The following is a 26,874-nucleotide window of genomic DNA, read 5'->3' on the forward strand; positions in this document are numbered from 1 at the left end:
TGGAAGGGGGGGGCAGAGCCCACCCCTCATCCCTGCCCCACCACCCGCCACTTGCAGCCTCCCAGTCCTGCCTGCGCGGGCAGGGCAGGGACCAGCCCTCGACACCTCGCTCCCAGCAAGGTCTCTTCTTTCAAAGGCAAGGACTGACCCCGGCAAGGGCCAGGGCAGCTTTTAGGGAGTGACTAATTGTCAAAACCCTTCCATTAAGGTTAAAGAAATTCAGTCATAAAATGACAAGCAAAAATGTACCATGCACAGGGACAGGATAACGCCCGCTCCCTCCCCCAGAGACACGCGGGCTCCGTGATCTCGGTCCCCCACGGGTTTGGGCTTCCCCAGCAGCGAGGGATCTGCCTTCGGGGACGCCCGAGGAGCCCGGCGCACCCCTCGCACCGCAGAGGGGGAGGCCCAGGACCCCACGCCCTGGGCTGGGAGAGAAGGGCCGGGAACCAGCTCAGCACAGGGCCCCCTGCTTCCACCGTCCCTTTCACACGCCGGCGGCTCTTCAAATCATAAAGAAACCTCCGTAAAGACAACCCGAAATGTCTTTATTGATTTTCCTATTTACAAATCACAAAGCCGGCCGAAAGCAGAGTGTGAACACTGAACGAGAGCGGCGGATACATTCATCGCTGGAGCGGCGACAGCCCCAGCCCTGCTCCCACGGTGACGCGGTACAAGAGAACGGCTCCTACTCTCAGGAAGGGGCACGGCCAACGACGAGTGACATTCATCTATCTACAAAAGCCAGAATTGCATCAAACTGCCTAAAAGCCGTTAAGAACAGCAGTTGCTGCGGTGTAGTTCAGTCGGACTCCGCTCCCTCCCAGACCTGCCCTGTGGGGTGATGGCAGGAAAGGGGGGGATGTGGGGAGAGAGCTGCCCGGGCTGCTAATCCCTCTCCCCGAGTCAGGTTCAATCACTCACTCCTGGATCCATCACTTGTTTTTTTTCTTTTTTTTTTTTCTTTTTAAGTACTGGCCCTATTCAAAACATCCGACCCCGAAGCAGGCTTACAATGTACACATCTTACAACGTCTTCCTAGAGAACGTAACACACTATTGACATCTCTAACTAGCTACTGGTGAGGAGGTGTGGGGTGTTCCTGACAGCGTCACTGCTGCGCGGCTGCTGAGGAGAGACCCGGCCAGCCCCAACCCCAGGACAGAGCCCAACAGAGGCAGGAAGAGGAGGAGATGGCATTTCCCCAGGGAGGGAGCAGGCACCGAGCCCTCGGCACCAGCCAAGGACAACCACGTTTTCATTTCTAGCAGCTAAACACGGTGACAAGCACTGCCCAGCGAGTTACAACAGCTCCGTGTGCCTGGAGCAGGTTTGCAAAGGGGAACCTCAGCTTTGAGGCAGCACCACCCCCGCCAGCAAGTCCCACACAGACTTCGGGGGGCTCTGGCCACGCTGCCAAGCAGAGCTTTAATGACAGCTTCCTCTGCAGAGGAGGAGGAGGAGGAAATAGTCTCGTATTCTTCAAGCAGGGGGCAGCCACAAGTACAAGCCACCCCCCTCCTCCCTGGCAGGACAGAGCCTGCCCTCCTCAGCTCAAGTTGTACCTGCTTGTAGGGAAAAGCACCGGGCCCTGAACAGGGAAGGAGTGGGGTGTCTTCATGATCACCAAGCTCAACAGCCCAAAGCCGGGTGGTATTTGCCAAACCGCATCCTCCTCCCGCGCCCGTCCAACCACCCAGACCGCGCAGGGAGGGGGGGAGTCTCCTTCTCTGGAGATTTCAAACCCGCCTGGACACAACCCTGTGCCACATTCTCTGGGTGACCCTGCTCTGGCAGGGGTTGGGCCGGATGATCTCCAGAGGCCCCTTCCAACCCCAACCACTCTGTGAAAAAACCCAAACTTTTAACATCTTCCTAAACCGTTTCACAACTCCTCATCCCTCTGCTGCGTTACTCGGTAACGGGCAGGTGCACATCAAGCCTCTCTTCCTCTTCCACAGCAGGCTCTGCAGCGGCCCAGGGGCGGGTCAGCAACGAACAAAGAGAAAATGCATTGAAACGTGCATGAAAACAGCAACGACAGCACAGGAACGGGGGAAGCAGGTGAGGCAAGGTCCCTCGCTCGCTTCAACTGCCCAACCCCGGCACTATCTGCGAAGGATGCGCTGGGCATGGCAGCGCCTACCACAGGCATCCTGCTGCCGAAGGCTGCACGGGGGTATCTGGGATCACCCATCCTGTGAAACGTGCTTACGGAGTTTGAAAGCATCGCCAGGCTCCGGTGTGGCGAGGGAAGAGCCTGCCAAGCCCGAGCCGCTGACCCTGCCCGGTGCCGCAGGGGAGGGCAGTGCGCTGGCACCGACTGCCCACGGTAAAGGATTGTCACAAACGAGCGAGAAGCGCATGGAAACGCCGCAGCCTCTCCAGAGGCGCTCGGGTTTTGAGGTCTCCCTCAAGACCGTGTAGTGCTGAACCAGCGAAGCTCAGGGAAAAGGCCACTCCGTAATTATTTGAAGGCGGCTGCAGGTGCCGTGGCTGGCGGGAGGGAGGGAAGGGGCCGGGCATGGGCTGGCCACAGGCGTGGCAAAGCACCTCGCCTCCGCTGCTGAGCTCGAGCGGAAGGGGATGGGCCACCACAGCCCTTGCCTGTGTCTTTTTGCAGGATTATCTCCTCGCAGCAAGTCCAACCACACCCAGAGCCGCTCGTTTCCATGCTTCTGACTGGTGGAAAAGCATCTACATTCATTACAGTCAAAAAAAGGGCATGTTGTTAGATAGGATTAATCAGTAAAGTGAAAAATGACTAGCCACAGACAACCTACGAATGATACTGGTCTACCAGTTAGGCTGGTACGTGACAGCAGCAGAATCACTAGCACAAGGCAAAACATGAGCTTTGAAATGATTTTACTGAGACCTTTGGCTAGTGTGGCTCCAATCGGTGTGGTCAAACTCAGCCAGAAATTTAGTTTGGAGGGTGACGGGGAAGAGGAGTCCAGAGCCAGCTCCGCAGCTGCACTATGTGTAGAAGATGATCTCTGGGATTTGTCCATCCTCCACGGAAGTGCCGTTGTTGTTCCCAGCCGCGTAACAGAACGTAAAGCAGGTTTTGGCTCCCGTTGTCGGTGATTCGTGGATCACTTTGCGCAGTCCTTTGGTTCCGTAGTGGGAATCTGGACCCTGCGATAGTCACAGAAGACAAGAGGTCGAGACAGGAGCCTGCTGGGAGGTTGGGCCCCACAGCCTGGCCCGAAGCAACGAGCTCTGCAGAGCTCAGCACCTCCTTTCCTTCCTGGCTCTTGCTCCTCAGGTATTTTGAGCAAAGTTCTCTTCTCTGTCAGAGCTTAACACTACATTTAACCAGGTCTCAACAGTTAAATATCAACTTTGTTGAGGCACCGCAGGCAGGCTCTGGCTTACACGCCCACAGAACTGACAGCTTATCTGTATATACCAAAAAAAACCAACCCCATCGCTTCATCACTAATGCAGCCGGTTAATTACTGTCCACTTGCAAGACAAGTTAAAAACCAACTCTGAACGCTGCTGGGGAACACGCACATCGCACACGCGCCAGGGGAAGGACTCCAGAGCAAGCCCCTGAGACTATACTACAGGCCTCAAAAAATGCAGAGCAAGAGCCACGTTGCACGGAAGGGACCACAGGATCCTGCTTTCACCCTCTCCCCCGCGCCGCCCCAGGACGGTACCTTCAGGGTAGCGCACGCCGTGTAGTTGACGTTGGGTAAAATCTCAACGGGCTCCTTGAACATGACCCGGAAAGTGTTGGATGAGCCGTCACAGCTGAAGCCCGTGTCGTTCTGCCCCAGGACCGTGTTACTGTCCGTGTGGATGATCTGTAAGACACGCAGTAACTTTGGATCTGCACAGTCAGTTGAATGCGGCCCTGCGCCAGCGCAGGTGTGACCCCCCCGAACTGGGCTGAGTCTGAGGGACTCAACAGTTTGACCAGCCCCACTGCAACTGCGCTGTCCCGTTACTTATAGAATCACAGACTGGTCTGGGTTGGAAGGGACCTTACAGACCATCCAGTTCCAACCCCCTGCCACGGGCAGGGACACCTTCCACCAGACCAGGTTGCTCCAAGCCCCATCCAACCTGGCCTTGAACACTGCCAGGGAGGGGGCAGCCACAGCTTCTCTGGGCAACCTGGGCCAGGCTCTCACCACCCTCACAGTCAACAATTTCTTCCTAATATCTCATCTCAATCTCCCCTTTCAGTTTAAAACCATTCCCCCTCATCCTGTCACTCCATGCCCTTGTCAAAAGCCCCTCTCCCGCTTTCCTGTAGCCCCTTCAGGTACTGGAAGGTGCTAGAAGGTCTCCCCAGAGCCTTCTCTTCTCCAGGCTCAACAGCCCCAGCTCTCTCAGCCTGTCTCCAGAGCAGAGGGGCTCCAGCCCTCTGAGCATCTCCGTGGCCTCCTCTGGACTCGCTCCAACAGCTCCGTGTCCTTCTTGTGTTGGGGGCCCCAGAGCTGGACGCAGCACTGAAGGGGGGGTCTCAGGAGAGCGGAGCAGAGGGGCAGGATCACTTCTACTATGTCCACCTTTGGTGCTGTGATCACACTGAACTGTGGGCTTGGGTCCCAGACAGCCCAAGACCACCCCTCCTTAGCCTGAAGCCTGGCAGAGGACTGCAGGCCGATATTCGGCGCTTAGATCTTCACCTGCCTTTCTCCTCCAAGAGCTCAGGGGCACCAGAGGGAGACCCTGACAACTAAGGCAGAAGTCCTCACAGACTGTGCTCGTCACAGCAGCCGTGCTGGGCTGCGGTGACTTTCCTGTGGATGGTTCTTCTCAAGTGATCCAGACTGGGGTTACATCCACTCATCCAGAACAAGGCACCCAAGATCTCTGTAAGCTGCCCCAGCCTTTGAACAAGATCACGATGGACTTCAGGCCCCCGAGTCTCCCTCAGTCCTACTCGTCATCTCAAACGGGACGCTGACGACGTGAGGCCGCACACGAGCACTGCACAGGCCCAGCACTGGCACAGCAATCGCTTTCTTCTCTTCCCTGGTTGGACCGCGGCTGCTCCACTGCATTTGTACAGCTCGGAGCAAAACACAGTCCAAGCACTGTTGCAGCACCCACTGTTGGAGCACCCAACTGCTGCTGCAGCACCTGCAAGGCAGAACTGCCCTCGGGCCTGCTCGGCGTGGACAGTCATAGAATCATAGAATGGTTTGGGTTGGAAGGGACCTTAAAGATCATCTAGTTCCAACACCCTGCCACAGGCAGGGACACCTTCCACGAGACCAGGTTGCTCCAAGCCCCATCTAACCTGGCCTTACATGCACAGCTTCTTCTCCAACCGCAGCACAACTCTCCGAGACGTATTTTCAAAGGCTGCAAGCAGACTTGGGGAGATACTGCAGTGACGCATGCAGCGGGAGGCTGCATAAAATTGAAAGCAATAATCCTTCTTATCCCCAGTGCCCCATCTGGCCCTCACTACATCTGTCAACCACCCGATCTCGGAAACAAACACAGTCCCTTCTAACTTGATTTTGTTGCATATTCACTAAAATGTGTAACTTAGTCCCTACGGCAGCACGTATTTTTAACACAGTGGAGGGAATTACCTGTATATTTACTTGGTAATCCGTTGGCCCGTGTATGGATCCGTATAATCCAAACCCAACTACAAATATCCTTTTGTTTACAGAGAACCTGCAAGAACAGATCAGGGAAGTCAGACCAATTCGCCGCTCCTGTACTGTTTTAGTACGAGGATAACACACAAATATCTTCATTCACTTTAATTTTATACCTATGATGTAATCAAACATACTACAGTTTTAAATGCAGCTCTTACTGATAAGTGAATCCTTTGCAGAAACCAAAAGTTTACACCTTTGACTCTCCTAATGGGCTGGCAATAATTTTATTTGCTCACATAAAACACAAAGCTGCACAATCCCACCCCTGAACTTCAGAGTCCAGGCTCAGAAGGTGTTTCAAGGCTGCGGTACGATGTCAGCACACCAAGCCACCAGCCAGGCAAAGGCAGGGCAGCCTGCAGAGCGTGGAGCAGTGCCCACCCTCACGGCAGCCCTGCCAGCAAAGGAACAGCAAAGAACACTTAAAGTGTCATTAGATATTTCACCGCTGAGCACTGGAGGAGAATCGTTAATGTGCTCCTGAGTATTTGCTGGATACAGCTGCAGGGTAGCTGCGCTCAAGAGTTACCCACGAGTAGAAAAGAAGATTCCTAAGGCAGCAAGGGGAAGGATATTCACCCCCCTGCCCCACTACAACTCCATCGTCTCAGGTAGCAGAAAGCCTCAGCGCCTGCCAACCCACCCACCCAATTTCTTCACCCATCCACCAGCTCTTTCAGTCCTGCACATTTCAAGAACAAGCACCTGCAGCAAGCGAGAAGCCACTGCTCTGCAACCAGCATAAAACCTTCAGCGTTGAGACTGCACCCAAGCCTTGCTGAAGGCTGACCCTGCTGCTGCCAGTGGTTGAACCTGAAGGCAAATACAAGCTCCAAAAGGTCTCTGAATGTTCGGTCTGAGAGCAGTGTTTGGAGCTCGCAGCTCTTCCAATTACGATCTCCTGTACGGAGATTAACGGCCCAAAAGGTCCAACCAACAGCTCTGTCGATATGCAAGAGAACCACTGATGAAAAATCTTGAGAATTTGAGAGAACTGTATTAATGCATGTCCCCCTTCCACCCAAGACAAAGATGAATCAGGAAATAACCAAGGCTTTCCGACAACCTCCTGTCTCACTCTAACTGCTTGGCCACACAAAGCTTGTAAAGCACCATTGGCCACGCCACAGCTCCACGTCTCTGTCACCATGACGGGGCTTTGCTGTTTCTCTACAAGCTTAGGTCTAAACAAACCAGATGTCAGCAGAAAAGCAGGCGCAGCAAGCGTTTTATCCTAACCACTCCCTCAAACAGGCCAGACTAAGGGGCTTCAACAAGCCACATTTACACTTAGAGCAGAGCAGGGAAGTGACCTGATGGAGCACTGGTTAGTCGACATGCCCAGGCACAGGAGGAAGCCATGAGCTGCCTGGTGACTCCAACTGCTACATGCTCATACAGCTGCAGGAAGCCACTTGAAAAGGAGAGAAATAATCCCCCCAAAGGCCTGTGCTGGAGGGCCACATTTGCTGGAAACCTTTGCCAATCCAGCAGCAAAGCAGCAGCCTGCAGCTGCACGGGAGGGTTAATGCATCAGACGATGCTTCTGCCCAGCAAAACGCTTTCCCTTCAGGGTTCACAACACGGTGGAAGTCAGAGTCTAGCACGTAACCTGGCGGGTTTAGGCCTAGAGTAGGTTCAAAGCTCAGTAAACACGTATCTATCAGCAGCAGAACGAGCAGAGAAGCTGACCTTATCCTGTCACTAGTCCCACTGTACCCCCAGCGGCTCTCCACCTGCTGGAAACGGCTGATGCTGCACTCCTTCCCTCGCAGGCAGCAGCGCGGCCGGTCGATGAATTCCACCCGCGGCTTCGGGTTCACTGTGAAGTGGAGGAACAGGCTCACCACCTCCCGGTCCGTGAGGATCCCCGACTGGGCAGGACCTGCGGAGGAGCACAGAAGCAGCGACGCAGTCAGCCCTCAGAAACCAGAAGGGATGCTTTGGGGATTTACATGGGGAGGGAAACTTGATTTGCAAGTTAAGAGCGGGCCAAACCCACACCACACATGGTCAAAGTGAAGTCAAACCCCAGACAAAAACGTGCTGCCTGCCTTTTATTTGCACACCAGTCGTGGGCTGCGGAGCCTCCGTACAGAGCACGTACATGGAACGGTGATTTAAGGGCACAGCTCCACAGAGCTAAAATGCATTTGGTGAACAGGACTGGCTGAAAAACCTCAAACATTCAGCTAAGCCTTCCCCCACTCCCTCAGGAGATGATGATGCTGATAAGAGAGAGGGATTTTCATACATCCGCACCGGTATTTTATAACATTACTGTTAAGACACCATGGAAGCCCATGAGGGGTAGCAGGAGGGAATGTCACCTGGTTACCATCAACTTAGAAAGTACAGGAGTATTTTTCAGTGAAGACAAAGGTGGTTCAGCTCATGCCCTGCTTTGATTCCCCCTTTCCCTCAGGCATTAATCCCTGCTTTGGGTTTGTTTGGGTTTTTTAAAATACCTTTATCATAGAACCGAGGGAAAAAAGCCAGCGATCTGAGCAAGAGTAGAAACACATTCTCATCTTTTCTCCAGTAACTAGATGCTTTTTCCAAAGTGATGCTAAACTCAGGCTTTGGAAACTACTTCGAACACTTTCAAAAGTGGAACCAGATAAAAATTAAGTCTTTTAGCAACAGAGTCCAAAGCTGCTCTGCACCTCCATTTGCAAGAGGCTTTTAACAGAAACAAGACTCCTGCACACTGCAGAAACAACAGCACTAAGTGCTCCTTAATGTGGGAAGCAAACACCTAGCTACTTGTTGGTCCAAAACGACTTGTAGTTGGTTAAATTCAGCACGGATGTTACGCAGCCGTAACACAGTCCAAGGCTGCAATAGGTAGAGATGAAAGGATTTAAGGAAGTCAACTGTTACCAGATAAATGAGCTCACAGATACTTTGCTCGGCAAAAATCAGCCGTCATTGATCATGTCTGAACTTATCCTGTGTTGCTGGAATTCAAATCTCAGATGTTTCAAATTACTTGCTCTAAGGGAAGGGAGTGACGCATTTGCCAGTTCAAACATCTTCATGCAAACCTCCCTGTTTGATACCAGATTATACAATAAACTGGTGAAACCACTGCCTGTAAAAATCCTTTTATTTTTGCTTTTGGGTAAGGGGGGCGGAGGGGAGTGGTTTCCCTCTCCTACCTCTGCTGTGATCACCAAAGAAATCAGAGTAACTCAGAAAGAGGACAAAGCTGAAGCAATTCCACGGTAGTCCCTTGTTTAAGGAACAGCTGACCAGCAGTCTCTCAGGTTTGGGGTTTCTTTTGTTCATCCTTTAGTTTAAAACAGAGAAAACTCAGAGCTTCTCTCAAAGCAAGAAGACTAAGCAAAGATCCACGTCGAACAGGCAGTGGTGAGACAGCATTGACATTCCCAGCTCAAAGGCTTCAACCCAAATATGCCAAAATTAACACATTCCTCCCAGCGAGACTGAATGACACAAGATTTGAAGGAAGGGGTGGAGGTAACAGGATCTGCAGAAAAATGCAAAGGTTGGTGTACACGAACCGCCCTGACAGCTGTAACCTATCCAGGAGGATGCTCTCTCCCACCAACCCGGCCGGTCAGCCTGTGATCTGCTGCAAAGCTGCTGTTTGGCACGAGGAACAGAGCGTGCCGTGCTTCCACCCGGTGCCAACACAAAGGGAAGTCACCCAGCTCGGATGATCACATCTCTGCCTCCCTGACCAAGCCGTTTCAGAAGAAATTCACGTCCCTAAGACCACATCACAGCTGCGACAGGCAAAACAGAAAGTGGGTACCAAGTTTTAAGCACAGATTTACTTCTTCCTAATACCCCTCTTCATCTTGAAAGGTGTACATTAATTGTCGATACGCTGACGTCATCTCTGCCTTGAGAAGTCACTTGCAAAGGAAATGGTGTCAGGGACCCTTTTTGCTTCTTTGTACACACAACTGCAGCCTAAAACAAGTTTCAGTTTTGAAAATGGCTCCACGGTGTCTTCCAGCATTAAAACTATTTCAGCTGATGGCCAGTTCTCAACCCCTGGAGAATCACCAGAGTATGAAGTCAAAGACAACAGGCAATGAAAACAAAACAAAAAAAACTTTAGTCAAAACTGTTAAATGATTTAGACATCTTTGTAGCTCCAGATCTTACCATAAACTTGAAAAATGCTTTGAGGCACAGACTAAACAACGCCAACCCTTCAGCTCAAAGAACATTTTGAAAGTTTTTTCTGTTATTGGGCTCTGCTCTGAACAGCATCAGCGAGACACGGTCAACACACTACAGGCAGCAGAAAATAGAGGATGGGGAGAAACGTTCTTGTTTCTCTTTAGGAGCAGGCTACAATCAACACCAATTATTTGCAACTCCATTAGCTCTGTGCAGTTCAAACGCTTGGAATGGTTAGAAAGGAAAGCATGGGAATCCCTGTTTGGATCTTTGCTCTCAGCTGAATGAGAAAGTAACCACCCAAACATACCATGAGTACAAACAGCTATGATCCAACTCGCTCCTACCTGATGGAGCACCGTAGTCTTTAAAACAAGAGTGAACGATCACGGATGAAAATAACATTTACACAGTAGATTTTGCAGATCAGTGGGAATAGGGGATAATCTCAAATTTCAATTACTACAGGACACACAGAGAAAATCCATTTTCATGTACTTGATCCTCTGTAGTTCAGAGAAAGCAAAGACCAGGGTTGCCAGAAACGCCTTTGTTCAGTTACCTGCTGCAAACTCCTCAATAGTCATCAGTGGGAAGCGGATAAGAGACAGCGCGTTGCCCAGGACTTTCCGCTTGTTCTCTGGAATCACCTGAAGCTGCTGCCGTTGACACTCAGCCTCCGACCAGCGAACCACTGCATTAAACAAACGAACCTCCCGGATCCCCAGGGTATCCCTCTCCAGCACCGCAACCAAGGTGTCTGCAAGGCAGGACAGACAGTGACAACTTTAGGCACTAACTCAATCACCCCATTTTACCTCGCCAGAAGTACCCTGTGGACAGCCAGGGTAAGTAAAAGAGAAGCAACTGAAAAAACAGCAGCTTCCAAAAGTGCTGCCTACAGCCCCTGAGGAAGATACATCTGCATATTCCATAAGCACGTAACCCACTGGAGCAGCAAACAGTGCCCATTTAATTGGCATGTTAATGGCAGTGCAGTAGAATGAATTGCAACTTACTTGACGTCAAATTTGGATGAAGCGAGCAGCATGAAAGCCAGAAGGTTACCCGTGCCTTACCTCCACAGTCCATCTCATTAGAAGAAGGTTCAAGCCTGAATTTTAATGTTTATTAACCGTGCCCAGCAAGTTTAGAAACTGCATATGATAATTAAAACAGCCAGCTCTTGCTTCCAAAAAACGCAACACCTTTTTAACTCCAAAACCTGACAAAGGCTGGGGGAACAATGCCAACTCCACAAACGAAGGCAAGTTACACCCACCCAAAACCTGCCAACACCAACAGAGGAAAGGGGCTTTACATCATGCCCAGAAAAATCAAGTTGCATCAAAATAAGCAGATCCCAGGGTATTTCTGCAAGCAAGCATGCTCTTTTGCAAATGCCTTGTCTCTAGCCACTTACTGCCAGAGACTGTTCATCAACAGGTCGCTCCAGAACAGCAAAGCCCCGACAGAGAAGCGCCAAGCATTAACGTGTAATAACTTTAGAAGTTAGCTTGTTATGAAAGCATGTAGGGGGAGGAGGGGAAAAAAGCTTACCCAGATCAATGTCTGTAAACCCCTCCGCGTTGATGGCATCTGACGTGTTCTTGTCTATGTTCTCCAGGCAAAGGCTGGCCAGCTGAGGCTCATCAAAAAGTCTTGCCTAGTAATGAAGCAGCAGTCATTAACACAAAAGGTATTTTAAAGTTTACGCTAAGTAAGGACCCCCCTCTTCTCTCCCAGAGCCCATCTCCATCAGCAATACTCTGCCTGTCTGCCTCAGGGATTCACTGGGCTGCAGCAGCCTTTCACAAGCAGTTAGGCATGACAAGGCAAACGCTAGAAAAATCTGCATTTGGCATCAGTTCTGGTTCAGCCGCGCGTGTCTTCGGGCACGTCTTTGTTTTCACATCACATCAGTTAACGGGGCTATAGTGCTTTCTAGCGCCATACTGACCGTGTCAGCTGAGCGAGGGTAATATTTACTCCATCATTTTTATATTTAGAAGAAAGCTTTGCCCAGTGACTCCAAGGCCTGCTCACTCTAGGAATATGCCGAGACAGCTTATTCTGTAAGAACGCAGTCACACTGACCTCACGTATTAGCAAAACGCCTTAGCAGGCACGCTGCTTGTGGTCCAGAGAGGTGCAAAACCCTGCGGGGTCCGCAGCCTGCTTAGAGCATGTGCGTGTTTTGCACAGAAACAGCTACTCTCATCTACTTACCTTACAGAATTCCCCCCCAAACAAGTTACTATTCCAAACAAAGCCTGCATGCAGCTTGGAGAGTTGCTCAGAATCTCTCTGCCCAACTTAAGTGCAGTCTCATAACATTTCACTACCACTTCAGATCCCCCTGGAGCGCCAAGACATGTCACCAGCCCTGTGCCTAGCATAAGCAGAAGTGAGGTGGGAACACACAAAAGCCACTAAGACAATCTCTTATTTCTAATACTTTGGTTTTGCTATTTAGGAAGCAACCGCCTTAACACCACACCCAACATTAGAGCCAGAGTACACTGGGACTTTAACTCACTGCCACAGGTAAGGTTTAAAAATGGTGTTTTGGGCTGGGAATTCAGTCACACCTGGAGGCTAGCACTGTTGAGCATCTTCTGCTTAATCCTTGCTCGTGGGCTTGTAGACCTCAGCAAGGGCAACATTTGATGCCGAGACCTCAAGCGCAGAGAGCTGAAACAACTCTCTGTTTTCTCAGGGACCAGGGAAGCTTCTGCAGTCGTCACCTGCTCCTGGGGCTGGAGGATTGCCAGCGCCTTGCACTCCTGGCATCCAAAAGCTGTGACTGACTCAGACTTTACTACTGTAGTGGCTCTCTTTTGACACATGAAGGACTTATGCTACACTCGCAGAGTTCTCCCTCACAGCAGCTTCAGGCAAGCTATTATTCCCTTGTTGATCAAAGTGACATCTGCACGTACGTCTGGCATGAAAGAGGATCACGGTTCACTATGAGGCATGATCAATTAGGAGGGCTATTTGCCACTGATATTTCTGCCAGAGATTAGCCGTTGCTTGAAATGCTGCCAACGACGTAGCTGTTGGACCAGCAGGATTCAGCAACGATACACACAAAGGAGGTTTGGGGCTCTGTGATCTTAGGTCCACAATCTTAAGCCTGTTGGGACATGTTTTGTACAAGATGCATCTCAGGTCTGTAACTGACTGTACAAATTGTCAATTTGTTGCAGTAAAAGTAGAACACAGAGGCCAATTTTCACACTGAAGGACCAGAACCGAGAGCATCCTGAGAACAGATCCAGTAAGTGAGGTGCCTCGTGCAGCCAGTCATTAGGACACAGACATGTTTCTCAAAGAACACCAGCCTCAAACATTTGAGAGACTTGATATACTGCAATAGTGAACATAAACTAGATACAAATCACCACTGATAATTAATCATAATGGAGAAGCCACAAACAAAAGGAACCAGGAAAGCCTGTCTCCATCCGGCATTTGAGCTGCCCCAGTGCAGCTGACAAGTGCCAGGCAGTATCTTGGTTTCGATACCTTAAAAACTAGGACACCTTCCTCTTTTGCCAAAGAAGGACCTTTGTGACTTGTAAGGAAGTCATCACGAACCTAAATGTTACCTTGCCAAAGCAGCAAAGTCAGGTTACAGAGACTTAGCATGATGCAAAAATCCCTGCATAAAGAATGCCACCAAAAAGCTGACACCTCTGATCCTCATGAGTTGATGGCTGGCGTAAGATGCCTCTTCAAAACTTCAGCCTACAGGAAAGACCTCTTCTCTGCTCTTGGATCACAGCTTCTGATCTTTCAGATTGCAGGCTGCTGAACCCAAAGAACGGGAGAGCTGCAGCCACGGAGTTACAATTGTCCTACCACGCATCAGATGGGAGTGCAGATTTGGCTACCATCACCCAAGCAAGAACCTTTAAGTCCTGAATCTTCCCCAGGGTAGTGCATGTGTGGTTCCTCCCCTGTCTCAGAGGCTGCCTCACCCGTTTATGGCATGTGGAAAAGGGCCAAATTAAAAAGAAGATGTGTAAAGAGGGACATGGTATTTTGCAGCAGTAGCTGAATCCTACCAGTGAAGAGTATCTACAACAGCAACGTAACATGGAACTACTTTGAGAACTCAATCCAAATACTTAAACTCAAATAAAATCCCAGCCTGATCATGGCAAACAAGCAACGAGCTGAGCAGCGGCTGCTTCAGGCCAACACTGCTTCAATTTCTGTGAAAGCTGCTGGTGTAGACACCGCCACCGATGCGATAACTACAGTCAGAGCCTGAAAGACGCTTGTACTGACAAGGAGGAAAACAGCCAACAGCCAGATATGCTGGGCAAGACAGAGCCAGACCACCTTAAGACACTGGTTTCCAAGTCATGGCAGCTGTGAAAACTCCTCTGCAAAGTTTGTTTGACATCAGAAATCACGGCAGCTTTCCTGAGCTGGCCCATCAGAAATATTCCTCCGGAGCTAGGCAGAAGTATGCCCATTCCCTAAAGGAAAGAAACTCGCACACACAATGCCTGTTTGTTTCTTGTTCCTACACCACCCAGAACAGGGTGTCCCTGGCAATGCTACAGATGCCGCAACACGCAGGTGACAGCACTGTGGAAGTCACTGATATGTCATCAGCTGTCAGCAGAGAGAGTGGCAGGGACCAGAAAGAAAAGATGGGGCTAGGAACTGGGAAGAACCTTTAATCTACCTGCAGGCAAAGTCTGATCTTCTTCAAGCAGAAGCTGTAAACACTGTCTTCTAGTTTGCTGCTTGGAAGAGTCAACTGGAAGATGGAGGAGTCCAACCCTCACAGATCGGATCAGACAGAGGGGCACAAGGATGCGCAACCGGCCCCACAAAGAGTCAAGAAACACAGCTGCACTGAAACTCCAGGTTTGTGGGCCTTCAGTCCAGCGGGAGGGTGAGCTGGAACGGGCTGAGGAAGAGATCGCTTTGGTCCTCTCCTAGGAAAATAAACCCAAGCACTCATGGAAAAGCTGCTTTTTCTTTCACCCCCACCTGACTAGCTAGATGCAGCAAGCTTTGCACCGGGAAAGCTTATTACACCAGTCCTGATCTGAACACGTGAAAATCCTCTCATTTCACTTTTCTTCTTGGCAGATGAAATCTTTCCACCCTGTTAATTTCTTCCCCGGCTCACGCTGCGGAAGGAATTGCCCGCCACCCCGAAACAGAAAGCAGATCTGAAACTGCAGCAACATTTGCTGTATTTTCTTGTTCTTTTTAAGAACCTGCACTAGACTCCTGTAAAGAAGAATTCAAAGTGACACAGAACTGCTCCATTTTGGATGATCACAAAACTTCTATTTTCCTGTTGCGATGAACCTTGCTCGAAGAACTTAATGCAAACGACTGCGAACTCACCTGTGTTAAAAGCATGAATGCATTGTCTGCTCGGAGGTTTTTTTTAAGAAACTCCACACAATGAGCTTCAAGGGCTGGAACTGCATATTTTTTAGCTGTGTAAAGTGTTGTCATAACAGTCTCTGGTCCAATCTGAACTTCGTCCGAATAAAGAAATCTGAAAGCACGGAAACAAACGTTGGTGTGGTGAAGCCAATAAGGTAACAAGGTAAAAACACTGGCAATTCATAAAAAACCATGTTTGTGCTTCTGCCCGTCATCCCAGCCCCACTTCCTATACGTGAGAGATGGAAGGGTTTTCAAATCCTTTCCACTGACTGGTTTACCAAGGAGAAGCTTTTTTTCTTTTTTTCTTTTTTTTAAACCCCCCCCCCCCCCCACTCTTTACAGTATAACTTTTAATGAATGAAATAGCTAGGATAGCTGCTGAAGCACCTCAAGCTGCCTAGCATCCCATAAGCAGTAAGCTCTTTAGGCTACAACAGTCTATGGCCGAGTGTACTCCTTAAAATTCATGTTTCTGGCTGTTCAATTTGACTAAACAAGGATAAAAATTCAATCCTGTCTGCCTCCTTCAGAAGAGAAGCTCCATTTTACACACTAATTCCAAAGGGATCAGAAGCACTCAAATACATACATCCACTGCAGATGAGGTGTTTTATCCATACCCCACTTTCCCCTCTTCACTTTATATACTGAATTGTTTCATTTCATTATACAGATGTTACAGCACAGCACACGGTGTAACTTCAGCATAAAGCAAGAGTTAATTGCAGTGAAAAACAAGGACTGCCACGCTGCTAGGAAAGCAGCAGCCAAAACAAGGAAGTACATTCATTCCACATGGAAAAACAAAGGTCTTCATAGGAAGCCTGAGCGAGCCTCCTCATACCCAAGCATGCTGATTAGAGACAACGGGACCTGACAGGCTGAGTTCAGTAAAACCAGCTACACACTAGATGTTAGTGCTAATCCCATGTGGTTTTTGTTTACTGTTTTTCCTTTAATCCATCGAGCATTTGCCAATCAGGATCTGAAAGGCACGAAGAAACAGCAACAAGTCACAGGCTCAGGAATGTATTTTGTGCACATCCCCTCACCAGTCCTGTTTTCACTAAGTAATCCTTTTTATTACAAGCTTAAAAGAACACTGTTGCTCTGAAAACAACTAGTTCTATTTACTGCAATGACTATGTTAGTACTTATTTTTATGACAGTCCAAACAGTGTATACTAAGAGGCGGCTCAAACTCTGAAAAAGTGTAGTATCAATTTAGAAGATTTAGGTTATAACCCCAATCAAAAATGTTCTTTGGGTTACCATGAACATAATAATAATAATAAAGGATCTCTTACGCAATTACCGCTGATTATTAAAGCCCACAAACACAATCACAATCTAGTGTCCAGAAGGGACCTTCTGCTGAACATTCAGGATGGGGACTTTGTCCCTGGATAAGCTCCTGCTTCTACAGCATTAGCTCATGGCTTGGACCAGGTCCAAAGACATATGTAAGGATCAGCTGCCATTTCAGATCAGTGTTTGGAGGGCCTGGTTTTACTCTAGGAGGGTTCATACCACATACTTGGTAAGCTTCCTGCTGGAACACAGCATCCAAACTTCCTTTGGCACTTTTAAGCTCTGAGCATTTTAAAAGTGACAGTTTGATTCTAGATTTAAGCATCTAAGGTATCACTGGACCGCATGCACAGCTCCTGTAGCATAACTGCAAGCTTTAGAGGCACTGAGAATAACCCATACACAATTTCTCCTATACAAAATATAAACATTTCTGTTGAAATCCACCTATACTCATCACCTTAGTCTTTTCAGATGAGGGTTCTCTTCCAAGATCATATTGTTTATACAAGTGCTGAAATCTCAGCACTAGCAGGCAAACAACATGACTTTGCCTCTAATTCACTTGATATTTTAGCCTAAGTTTTAAAGATAGATACTAACTCTGCACTCCAGAGAGACCTACCTGGCTGACAGAGTCATACAGCAACTAGAGGGATTCCCCATGTGCTGGTGTCTGGTTTAAAACGAGCCAAAGGGCAGGGGGCTACGGGCTCCCTATTATTTCTGGCCTTTCATTCTTAGCAAAGATCAATTTTAAAATCTTCTAAGATAGCAGCACAGTCATGACCGAAGCACTTTTTGAAGGTAAAGCAAAAAGTGTGCCAAAGCTATATATAGTCATTGTTCCCAATAGGAAGCAAGCAGGGAACATGTCAAGAGCACAGGAGTGGAAACCCCGGAAGTAGGTTACAGAAATCCTATAGAAACGGGACAATGACTTTTCAGCACACATTCAGGATTGCTGCTGGATGTCACACGGCGCCAGCCGAGCTTAAAGAAATTGTTGAATAGGATGTTACAGCCCCTTCCCTCCTCCTTCCCCCAGCGTGCAGACTTACAACACAAGCTGTAAATGTGAATTCAAAAGCAGCTCTCCAAAAGAGAAATAAAACACACACAAGGAGCGATACCATACAGAATGGCTGACCCTGATTTCACACCCTTGCTTACCTGTTGTAACTTGCTCATTTGCTCAGAACCGAAATGAGCTCCAAAGTATTTGTAACTTACAGAGCTTTAAGAGGATTACTTTTCCCCACTTCTCTCAAATAGCATTTGGATCGCACCAAACCAATTAATGAATGAGAATTTATAAGACAACGTCCAACCAGGTGAGTATCAACTTAACTACAAGGGCCAGCACGTGCACTTATTCCAACTGCTAACCAGGACACCTCCCTGTTGCTGCATTTGTGTGGTGTAACTATATAAAACTATTTATTTACAAAATTATCAACTATCCAGTTTAGTTTTGCCCACACTGCAGATCAGCAGCAGGAGGGTGTATTCATTTAACTATATATTAACTATACAACACGGAGCGAGTCAGATATTTGCATGCAGTAGCTACACTAGACTTCTACCCAGGACAAAGAGGGATTTAACACCAGCATTTAAACGCCCTTGAACTGATCAACAAAGAGGCATTTTATTTAGAAACAACCATCCCCACTCTACAAAAGTTCACTGCTTTCATTAAAAATATCCTTCTCTACAATAAATCTGTCCATTCCAGTTATACTGTTCATTAGAGGAAACTTACTTCAGCAGAGCTAGGAAGGCAGCAGGCTCCACATCAGGCAGCTCAATCTCTGTAGAAGTTGTGGCCATTCCACCATTAAACATCGCATCGAAGACTGCGCTGCCCACAGCCAGCACAAACCTAACATTAAAAAACAAACAAGAAAAAAAAAATGTTAAACTATATTCACTTTCCAAAAAAATCCCAGGCTAGTTGCTATTCCCAAAGGCCATCCGCAGGGAAAGCAAATCGTTCCTAGTGTTAAAGCAAAAGTGTTTTGCAACAGAAGGGAGTGACAGGCTGTCTGCTCCTTTACTGCAAAACCACCGAAGCTGCAAGCAACTTCATTTTGAGCCCTGTCCCAGTGTACAACGTAGTAATGGTTCCCCAAAGACAAGATTTTGGGCATTGTGGAACAGAATATACGTGGCTGCTTTGTAAAGTCCTCGTAGGAGCCTACAGACCGTTCATGAAGTTGAGAAGCTCAGAAACAATGAAGTTGAGGAATTCAAGTTCTTCCAGTGAACAGAGCCCAAGTCTTGGTGCAATTCCCCACAGTCACGTACTGAAAAGGCAGAAAACTTGTCACTCCACACTACCCATCCTCCTCCCTTCTCCCCAGAAGACATCCTTGGTGGCAGCAGAGCAAGCTCTCAAAACATGCAAGTCACACCAACAGCATCACTGGGAGCTGCAGACACCATCACCTCCTGCAGCACCCGCCACAGGAGCTGCCTTCCCCAGGCACGCTGCTGTCTCCTTCCATCCAAAACCTGCTCCAGGCTTAGCGTAGAAGGCAGAGAAAACCTCACTCGAAGCAAACTAGCACCGTTAGGCGCACACAAAACCTTTCCCACTGTTGAGTTTACGTGGTAATTAATGGTGAGAAGCACGTTATCGGCCCTGAAGAAATAGGAAGCAAGAACTCCCACAAACCAGGTTTGAGACCGAACACAATATTCCAGCGCTCCCATGTAAACAAGATGATTTCCCTCACTGATAAACACCACTCCTATTTTAGGAGGAGGCACAGACCTGCTGAGAGGCCTGTGTATATTGAAGCTGCTGCACCTGCCTTATGCCTTAGAAAAGCCACCGTGAGAACTTTTCTTGTTTGAAAATGCAGAGATGAGTTTTCCCCAGTAAAGCAATCTTCATAGAACCGTTTTGGTTGGAAAGGGCCTTTAAGATCATAGAGTCCAACCGTTAACCCAGCACTGCCAAGACCACCACTAACCCATGGCCCTCAGCACCACATCTACACGGCTTTTAAATCCCTCCAGGGATGGGGACTCCACCACTGCCCTGGGCAGCCTGTTCCAACGCTTGACAACCCTTTTGTGAAGGAATTGTCCCTGATCTCCAATCTAAACCTCCCCTGGCACAACTTGAGGCTGTTTCCTCTCGTCCTATCGCTTGTTACCTGGGAGAAGAGACCGACCCCACCTCACTACACCCTCCTTTCAGGCAGTTGTAGGGAGCGAGAAGGTCTCCCCTTGAGCCTCCTTTTCTCCAGGCTAAACCCCCCAGGTCCCTCAGCCGCTCCTCATCACACTCCAGACCCTTCACCACCTTCGTTGCCCTTCTCTGGACATGAATCTTGTTCCTGGTGTCTGCGCTCAAGCAGCTCCCTGAAGTTAAATACAGCACAGGCCATGACGGTCACACAGCTCAGCAGCGTGGGGAAGCAGAGAAGCCCAGGCTGCAGAAGTGACTACTTCAACCACCTCTCCAACCGGCTGTAAAAGGAAGAAACTGGAGAATTCAGGGGCTCTCGCTGCAGCGGGGTTTGACACACGCTTCAACAGAGAGAATCATCAAGAACTGCAGGCAGAAAACCGTACAGGACAGAAGGCACAAGACAGAAACCTCCAGTCCTCGGACCCCAAGGAAAGCCTGTCACTAAAGGGGAGTTCAGTTAGATTCTGCTGCAGTAGGAAATAAGGCAGAAGTCTTTTTTCTTCTCCTTTTCAACAAAATTTTTAATTTTCTCGCTTTTTACTCCGCTCCCATCCAGAGGAGGCCTTCCACAGACACAATGGAGCGAAGCGCTGCGGACGTGCCGGGCTTGTTTGCCGTGACAGACTGTTTGGCTGACAAGCCGGGTTGTATTGTTTCTGATCAGTTAAGAGAGCTAGGGACAAACCACAGCGGTTAAAAAAAACCCAAAAGTACACACACGCATATTTTTATCAAACAATTCTGAAGAAAAATGTCAAGAACAAGTAAAAAACCTTGTTCGCAATACTAGAATTGCCAGATGAACCAAAAATCCTCGTTCCTACAAAAGCAGTGACGATGGCAAGACAATCGCGGGCATTATTCGCTCCTAAAAATTAACATTAATTAATTACACTCTAAAATTTTCACTCTCACAGCCAGCACAGCATCCATCCTCAATGAGCAGACAGCCTTCAGAAGAAATTTCAAAAGGGCAGTAATTTTTGAAAAACTCCCAAATTTTTGCTTCCATTTCACTCAGTCTGATTTTTTTTAACTGCTGAGCCCTCAAGGGATCCCAGGGAGATGCACAGGACTCTAAATTTTAAGTTCCCTTAAAACATGAAGTGAACACAATCAACGTATGAAAACCCCTCTCTCTTCATGGTGTCTTCTTACTCTTGCTAAAGTGAACACTTAAAGCTATTTTAAAGACACTCCAGGAGAAGCAGGGACGTGCACCGTTTCTCCTACCCAGTCCTGGCATCTCTGCCTGTCACCTGGTTTAATCTGTATACCCAACAGTCCTGCTCCCTTTCTAGGCACTATGATAATACCAATAATAAAATAAACCACTCAAGAACCACAACTATTCCATCACTGCATACCACCTCCCTCCTCCATCCACTCCACTGCAGAGGAATCTTAAAATATCTATGCCAGAAGAGCTGGCACAGGAACAGAGCAACACGTGACATGCTGGAGCTCGGTGAAACTGTAGGTGACAAGAAGCTAATGAACAATGATTGTTTGGTTGCTGCATCTTTCCAGCACAAGGACTAGAAATACCAGGTGAAACAAGCAGGAGGCAGGTTCAAAGACCCCCCAAGGAGAAGTCCTTCACAGGAGCCGAGCAGTGGGACACCTCAGTACACGACACTGCAGGTCCTGCACGTTAATACGCATCCAAGAAAAGACAGGATGAGGTCAGGAGAGAGATGCCTGGAAACAGCAGCCAAAAACCTACACAGACTGGCTCCAAGCTGCAGATCTCCCAGGCTGGAGCATACGCAGGGGTGCATCGCCACATGCTTGCCCTGTTCCCTTTTGGGCCATGTTTTCTGGCCAATTAACAAGCCTAATTATCACACCCACACAGCTCCTGGCTGATGAGATTTAGATGCTTCTAATCTCATTGATGTTGTGCTTGATGAAGCAGATCTGGAAAAGGACAAAAAAAACCAAAAACCTTCCCTCTTACTGCAGGGCCTAATCAATGCGTTGACCTTGGCCATGTCAGCATCGTGAAGCTTTGAGACAGCCTGCTCCATCCGGCGTTTGTTGGCCTTGACATCAAGAAAACTTAAGGCCATTCCATCTTCTTCATGGCTGATTCAGCAGCAAGAGGGAACGAGCTCACGGCGCAGAGATCGAGCTCACTCCAGGGTACACAAGTAATTTGCGCAGCATTTAGAGCCTCCTGAAGGTGGGAAAACATCTGATCTTCTCAGGGCTGCAGATGCCTCATGGGACAGATGCACCATCAGTCAAACCCAGCACAGCCACTTCTGCCATTTATCTACAAGAAGTTTCCAGACTCTCGTAGAAACGCACCTGAACTTACAGCGATGTCACACTCCGAAACCTCCTCCCTGCACCACCACCATGTGTGGACATCACCTGTGGTCGCTTCGCATATATTCTCCTTAACTACCTCAACCTCCAAACACGCCACCTCTGCTCTGCTCCTTCCTTGAGGAGCCCGACCAGGGAGCAGCCGCACTATCACCTCCAGCTCCTGCAGGATGCGACGCTCAAGATTCTTTGTGCTAACCACTTTTGCTGCCAAAGCTGGCAATTTCTAACGCACCACGCAGCCACATCAAAGGCGACGAGTAAGATATTGCAGACCACTCCTCAAACCACTGTCCACGAATCCTATTTAGGATATTCTCCTACTGCAATTAAATTCATAGTTGCTTTGCGACTCAATTCCAGCGCAAAATATCTTCTGCTGTCAGGCTGCTGTGGGAGAACTGAGCGCAGAAGGGGGTCTGGGTGGTTTTATTTTAAGCTCTCTGTTTCTGAAATAACCACAGCACTTCATGAATCATCAGGATATCCCAACTGTAATATCTTATAGGCAAGTTTTACTAAAATCTATATAATCCGCAAGTGGGACGTCACTGCATGACACACTGTTCTATCTTTACCACCCAGAGCACCGGATGGATTTCAGAGCAATCAAGAAGCATTTCACTTTGGGGCTATTTTTTTTAAAGCTTCATTTATTTTCCATTTATTTCTGGGCTGAACATTGCCCCCACCACCACCTAGCAAGCTAGTTCTCAGGACAGGAGCAAGCTTCCTCAAATACTAATTAAGATTCAAATTATAAAAGAACAGAACTGACCCCCTAAACGCTCAAACCAGCCTAGAACAAGTGTGTTTGGTTCGGAAAGCAAGAGAAAAAGGGGAAATCTGAAGGGGAAACTTGCAGGAGCACAAGCATGTAGGAAAAAAGGGATAGTTTGAAATAATTTGGAGCGAGGCTCCCTTTGCCAAGCTCCCCACCCCAATTAAAGCGAAAGCCTCTTGCCTTTGCTGTTGGTACAGCCGAGCAGCCCAAGAGGCACCTCCCGGAGCGGAGGGCTGCGAGAGGCACACACTGATTCACCGGAGCTGCCCCAAGAAGCAGCCGAATGTCACTCAGCCACATCGGTTTTGCATTATGCAGGTGGAGGCAATTCCCAGCTTCTCCGGGAGCGAGCAGCTCAGAGCTGCAAACTCCTACATGGCAGCTCGGCCTTAAACGTTAACCTCGACTGGTTACCTCATGCCCAGATGTCATTCTCGACACAGCTCTTCCCGAATCATGGCGTTTTGTTTTATAGTGGTGGATTTACCCCTCTAAAACATCAGGCTTCAGAAAAAGATTCAATAAAGGTTAGTTTTAAAAGAAAATGTTGTGGCAGAAATTTGGTTTCTCAAATCATTGCTCTTTCCTTTTGATCCCCAACGCTCTCACTGATCCCTGTTTCTGTCGGCAGAGATCAGGCAGTCTTGGAGACGACTCCTCCTCTCCTCCATTACCCAAAAAAACAAGGATTGCTTCTGAGTGAGATCCAGGGATTTGGGTTTTTTCCCCCCCTGTGCTTGCCCCAGTCGCACCTCCCCTCCAGGGAAAACACTCTCAGCTAAAAGCTGGACCCTGTCACCTGGGCTGGTGACTGTAAAAAGAAACACGACATGGATCCGAGGGCTGGGAGAGACTTGAGGCGACAGCGACTGACCATGCCAAGGGGCAGGGTCGCCTCCCAAACCGGGGGGACCCACGCTCCGGACCCCAGTGCTGCCCAGCTCCCTCCATCCCGCCGGGGTGTCCCAGGCTGGAGCGGAGCTGGGGCTTGCCGAGGCCAGTGTGTCCCCCCCGAGCTCGGCAGCTCCCGACGGCGGATAAAACGCGGGGTGAAGTTACTCGACCCCCCTTTCTCCTTACATGAGAGACGCACAGAAGGGCCAAATCCTGCACCTCCCCCCCGCTGGCGCATCACCCTCAGAGGGTGCAGGGGAGCCCCCGGACACCCCACAGCAAACCCCGCACCCAGCCCACAGCCTGTCCTGAGGCCCGGGACCCCCAGACACCCCACAACAAACCCCACGGCCTGTCCCAAGGCCCGGGACCACCAGACACCCCACAGCAAACCCCGCGGCCTGTCCCAAGGCCTGGGACCCCCGACCACCTCGCGCGGCCTACAGGCCACCCCCCACGGCCTAGCCAGGCCACCACGGGAACCGGGAAACCCCCGCGGCCCGCGTGTGCCCCGCAGCCCACCTCGGACGCCCCGGTCCCCACTCGTAGGGCACCCCACGCGTGTGTGTCCCCCCCCCCACCGCAGCTCAGCCCACCTGTGCGCCGGGATGCGCTGCGAGCCGCGGCCCTTCCCCACCAGGAAGTGCACGTCGCTGAGCACCTCGTTGTTGAAGAGAAAGGCGAAACGCTCCTTCACCGTCGGCTTCGTCGCCTGCCAGTTATAAACCGGCTCCCGCTGCAGCGCCCCGCCGGGACCGCCCGCTCCCCCGGCGGCCCCCGCCGCCCCCGCAACCGCCGCTGCCGCCGGGCCCCCCGCGCCGCCGCCGCTCGCCACCGGGTTGGCAGCGCCGCACTGGTTGTAGGTGAGGCCGGGAGGCGACGCGGGGGCGCCGTTAGTGCAAGCGGCGGCGGCGGCGCCGTTGCCCGGCGGTGGCGGCGGCGGCGGCTGCGGACAGGAGGAGGAGAGGCCCCCGGGGCCCCCGCCGCTCCCACCGGCCGCCATCTTGTGCGACGGAGGCGCAGCAACGGGCGGCGCGAGGCGGCGCTGCAGCAGCACCAGCACCAGGAGCGGCGGGCGGGACACGGCGGCGGCGGCGGCGGCGGCGGCGGCGGCGGCGGCGGGAGGGAGGGGGGCGGCGATGGCGATGGCGGCGGCAGGGCGAGAGGCACCGCCGCGGCGGGGGCTGCTGGTGCTGATGCAGAGAGCCGGGCAGCAGCGGCGCATGGGGGACGGCGCGGCGCCGCCGCCGGCCGGGCCGGGGGGGGGGAGCGGGAGCGGCGGCGGCGGCGGCGGGGCGGGGAGAGGGCGTGGGGCGGCGGGCGGAGCCGCGCCGGGCCGGGAAGGTCCGGAGTGCCGGGGCGTGAGGGGAGGGGGGCGATCCCTGGGGGGGAGTGAGGAGGATGAGGGGGCGATCCCTGAGGGGAAAGAGGGGCGATCCCGGAGGGGCAGTTTGGGGGATGAGGGGTAATCCCTGAGGAGTAGTTTTGTGGGGTGAGGGGGGCAATGCCCTGAGGGGCAGTTCTGGAGGGCGAGAGGGCAATCTCTGAGGGGCAGTTTGGGGGATGAGGGGTGATCCTTGAGGGGCAGTTTGGGGGATGAGGGGTGAACCCTGAGGGGCAGTTTGGGGGATGAGGGGGCCATCCCATGAGGGGGCAGTCATTCCAGGGGGGATGAGGGGCAAAGGGGGGCAATTCATGGAGGGGAAAGTGAGGGTTATGGTGATGAAAAGGGTCAGTGTTGAGGGGTGAGGAGCGAGGGAGGTTTGGGCCACGGAGAGGAGCAGCTGGGGAGTGTGAAGGTGAAGGGGGGGCAGCCTTGGGGGGGGACATGGAGGGTGCACCGCTCACTCCCTTCGTGCTCTCACAAGCCAGCTTTTCCTCTAAAGCAGAAAGCCAAGCCTCCGCCGTCCCCAAGACACCCTGCTTTGTACCCAGCAATGCCTCAGAATGATTAGCCCAGTGTCAGGCTGCTGATGCCAGGCCTGGAGCACCACGTTACCCGGAGCGCTGCAGGTATTACCCGGTGCGTACTGGGGAGCCGCAGCTCTCCTTGGGGACAGGCTGATCCGCAGCGGCCTGATCTGGTCGTGCCCTGCTGCCACCGAGATCCTGCGAGACCTGCTCGGCAGAAAGGCACGCTGGCCAGCGGGTCCCCGCTGATGGCCATCTCCTTGCCAGCCAGTGTGAGGTGGAAAATGGCGGGGGGAGGGCAGGAGGAATTTGAAAAGCAGAAGATTAATTAAGAGGCTGTGCCTCTGCCTTGCTGTGATCTCAGTAACTGAACCGTTAAAGTGGTTTATTCTTCACAGGGTAATTACATTCCCCCTTTCTCTGTTATCCCTCCCCTGATCTGTGCTCAGCTCTTGGAGGTGCACACACACGCATTCAGGAGCAAACGTGTGGTCCTTGATTCAACATGTTCAGTGAGGAAATGTCACGTCCGCCCCTTCTGTTTTCTGTGCCTTTGCATTACAGTTTCTGTAATACACGAGGACGTGCTATTTATATTGATTCAAAGCTTCCAGACCCTTGTATAGCTCAGGGATCTCACTGATTAACCCCTATGGCCAGACGCTGCTGTGGCACATCGCAGTGGTCTTGTTACACCACTAATTTGGATCGAGAGCTTCCGACCTGGTTTTGTATCATGCTATCAAATATCTGTTTCTGCTGCCTTACATGCCAGCAGGTTTCTGCTTCTTTTTTTTAAAGCTGTGTTACACTTCACGTGGATGAGTTTGGGAAACTCCTGTAGCCACCACCATGCTGGGGTTCAGAGCTGTCTGTCCTAATAGTCCCTTCTGGCATCTGGTCTGTGCATGCAGGAAGGAGTAGAAGCTTTTAGAGGAACGGTTCTTTTTCCTGTGAAATCTTTCTTATATTAATAATAACCAAGCATTAAACACAGATGTATTCTTTTTGAAAAACACTGCATCCTTTTGTCTTTCATACCATTTGCTTAGCACATCACACACTCACACCGCCGTTGCTGGCCGAGCTGCTTCCATGCAGTTCAGCGTCACATGTTTTTACTCACAAACATGATTATCTGGACTCCTGCCCAGTCCCTGCTCACTCCTGTTCCATTTTCAGATGCTTCATTTGGGCT

The 26,874-nt window shown here is 50.4% G+C and overlaps 1 protein-coding gene across 2 annotated transcripts; it reads right to left on the reverse strand.

The window, feature by feature from the left end:
• Positions 1-527: 527 nt before the first annotated feature.
• On the reverse strand, positions 528-24,990 carry BTBD2 (BTB domain containing 2). 2 transcript variants are annotated; one of them, XM_068420750.1, is made up of 9 exons: positions 24,362-24,990; positions 18,314-18,433; positions 15,190-15,346; positions 11,368-11,473; positions 10,370-10,567; positions 7,342-7,534; positions 5,572-5,659; positions 3,676-3,822; positions 528-3,145 (listed from the first exon to the last, which is right to left on the reverse strand). In XM_068420750.1, exons 1-9 carry the CDS (start codon positions 24,988-24,990, stop codon positions 2,984-2,986), a joined length of 1,800 nt encoding a protein of 599 aa, XP_068276851.1. In that variant the 3' UTR covers positions 528-2,983. The 2 variants fall into 2 exon arrangements, with proteins under 2 accessions (XP_068276851.1, XP_068276852.1); XM_068420751.1 differs by lacking the exon at positions 528-3,145 and having other exon boundaries at positions 3,703-3,822; positions 7,386-7,534.
• Positions 24,991-26,874: the final 1,884 nt, after the last annotated feature.

Source organism: Nyctibius grandis, chromosome 31, assembly GCF_013368605.1.
Source record: "Nyctibius grandis isolate bNycGra1 chromosome 31, bNycGra1.pri, whole genome shotgun sequence".
Taxonomy (NCBI): Eukaryota; Metazoa; Chordata; class Aves; order Nyctibiiformes; family Nyctibiidae; genus Nyctibius; species Nyctibius grandis.

Bases quoted from the DNA above. Each gene is read 5' to 3' on its own strand.
- BTBD2 (XM_068420750.1), bottom strand. From the start codon at position 24,990: ATGCGCCGCTGCTGCCCGGCTCTCTGCATCAGCACCAGCAGCCCCCGC. The intron at 7,535-10,369 runs GTAACTGAACAA...GCTCCTCCGCAG, and splicing joins TATTGAGGAGTTTGCAGCAG to GTCCTGCCCAGTCGGGGATC. The intron at 3,146-3,675 runs GTACCGTCCTGG...TGACTATCGCAG, and splicing joins CGGCGTGCGCTACCCTGAAG to GGTCCAGATTCCCACTACGG.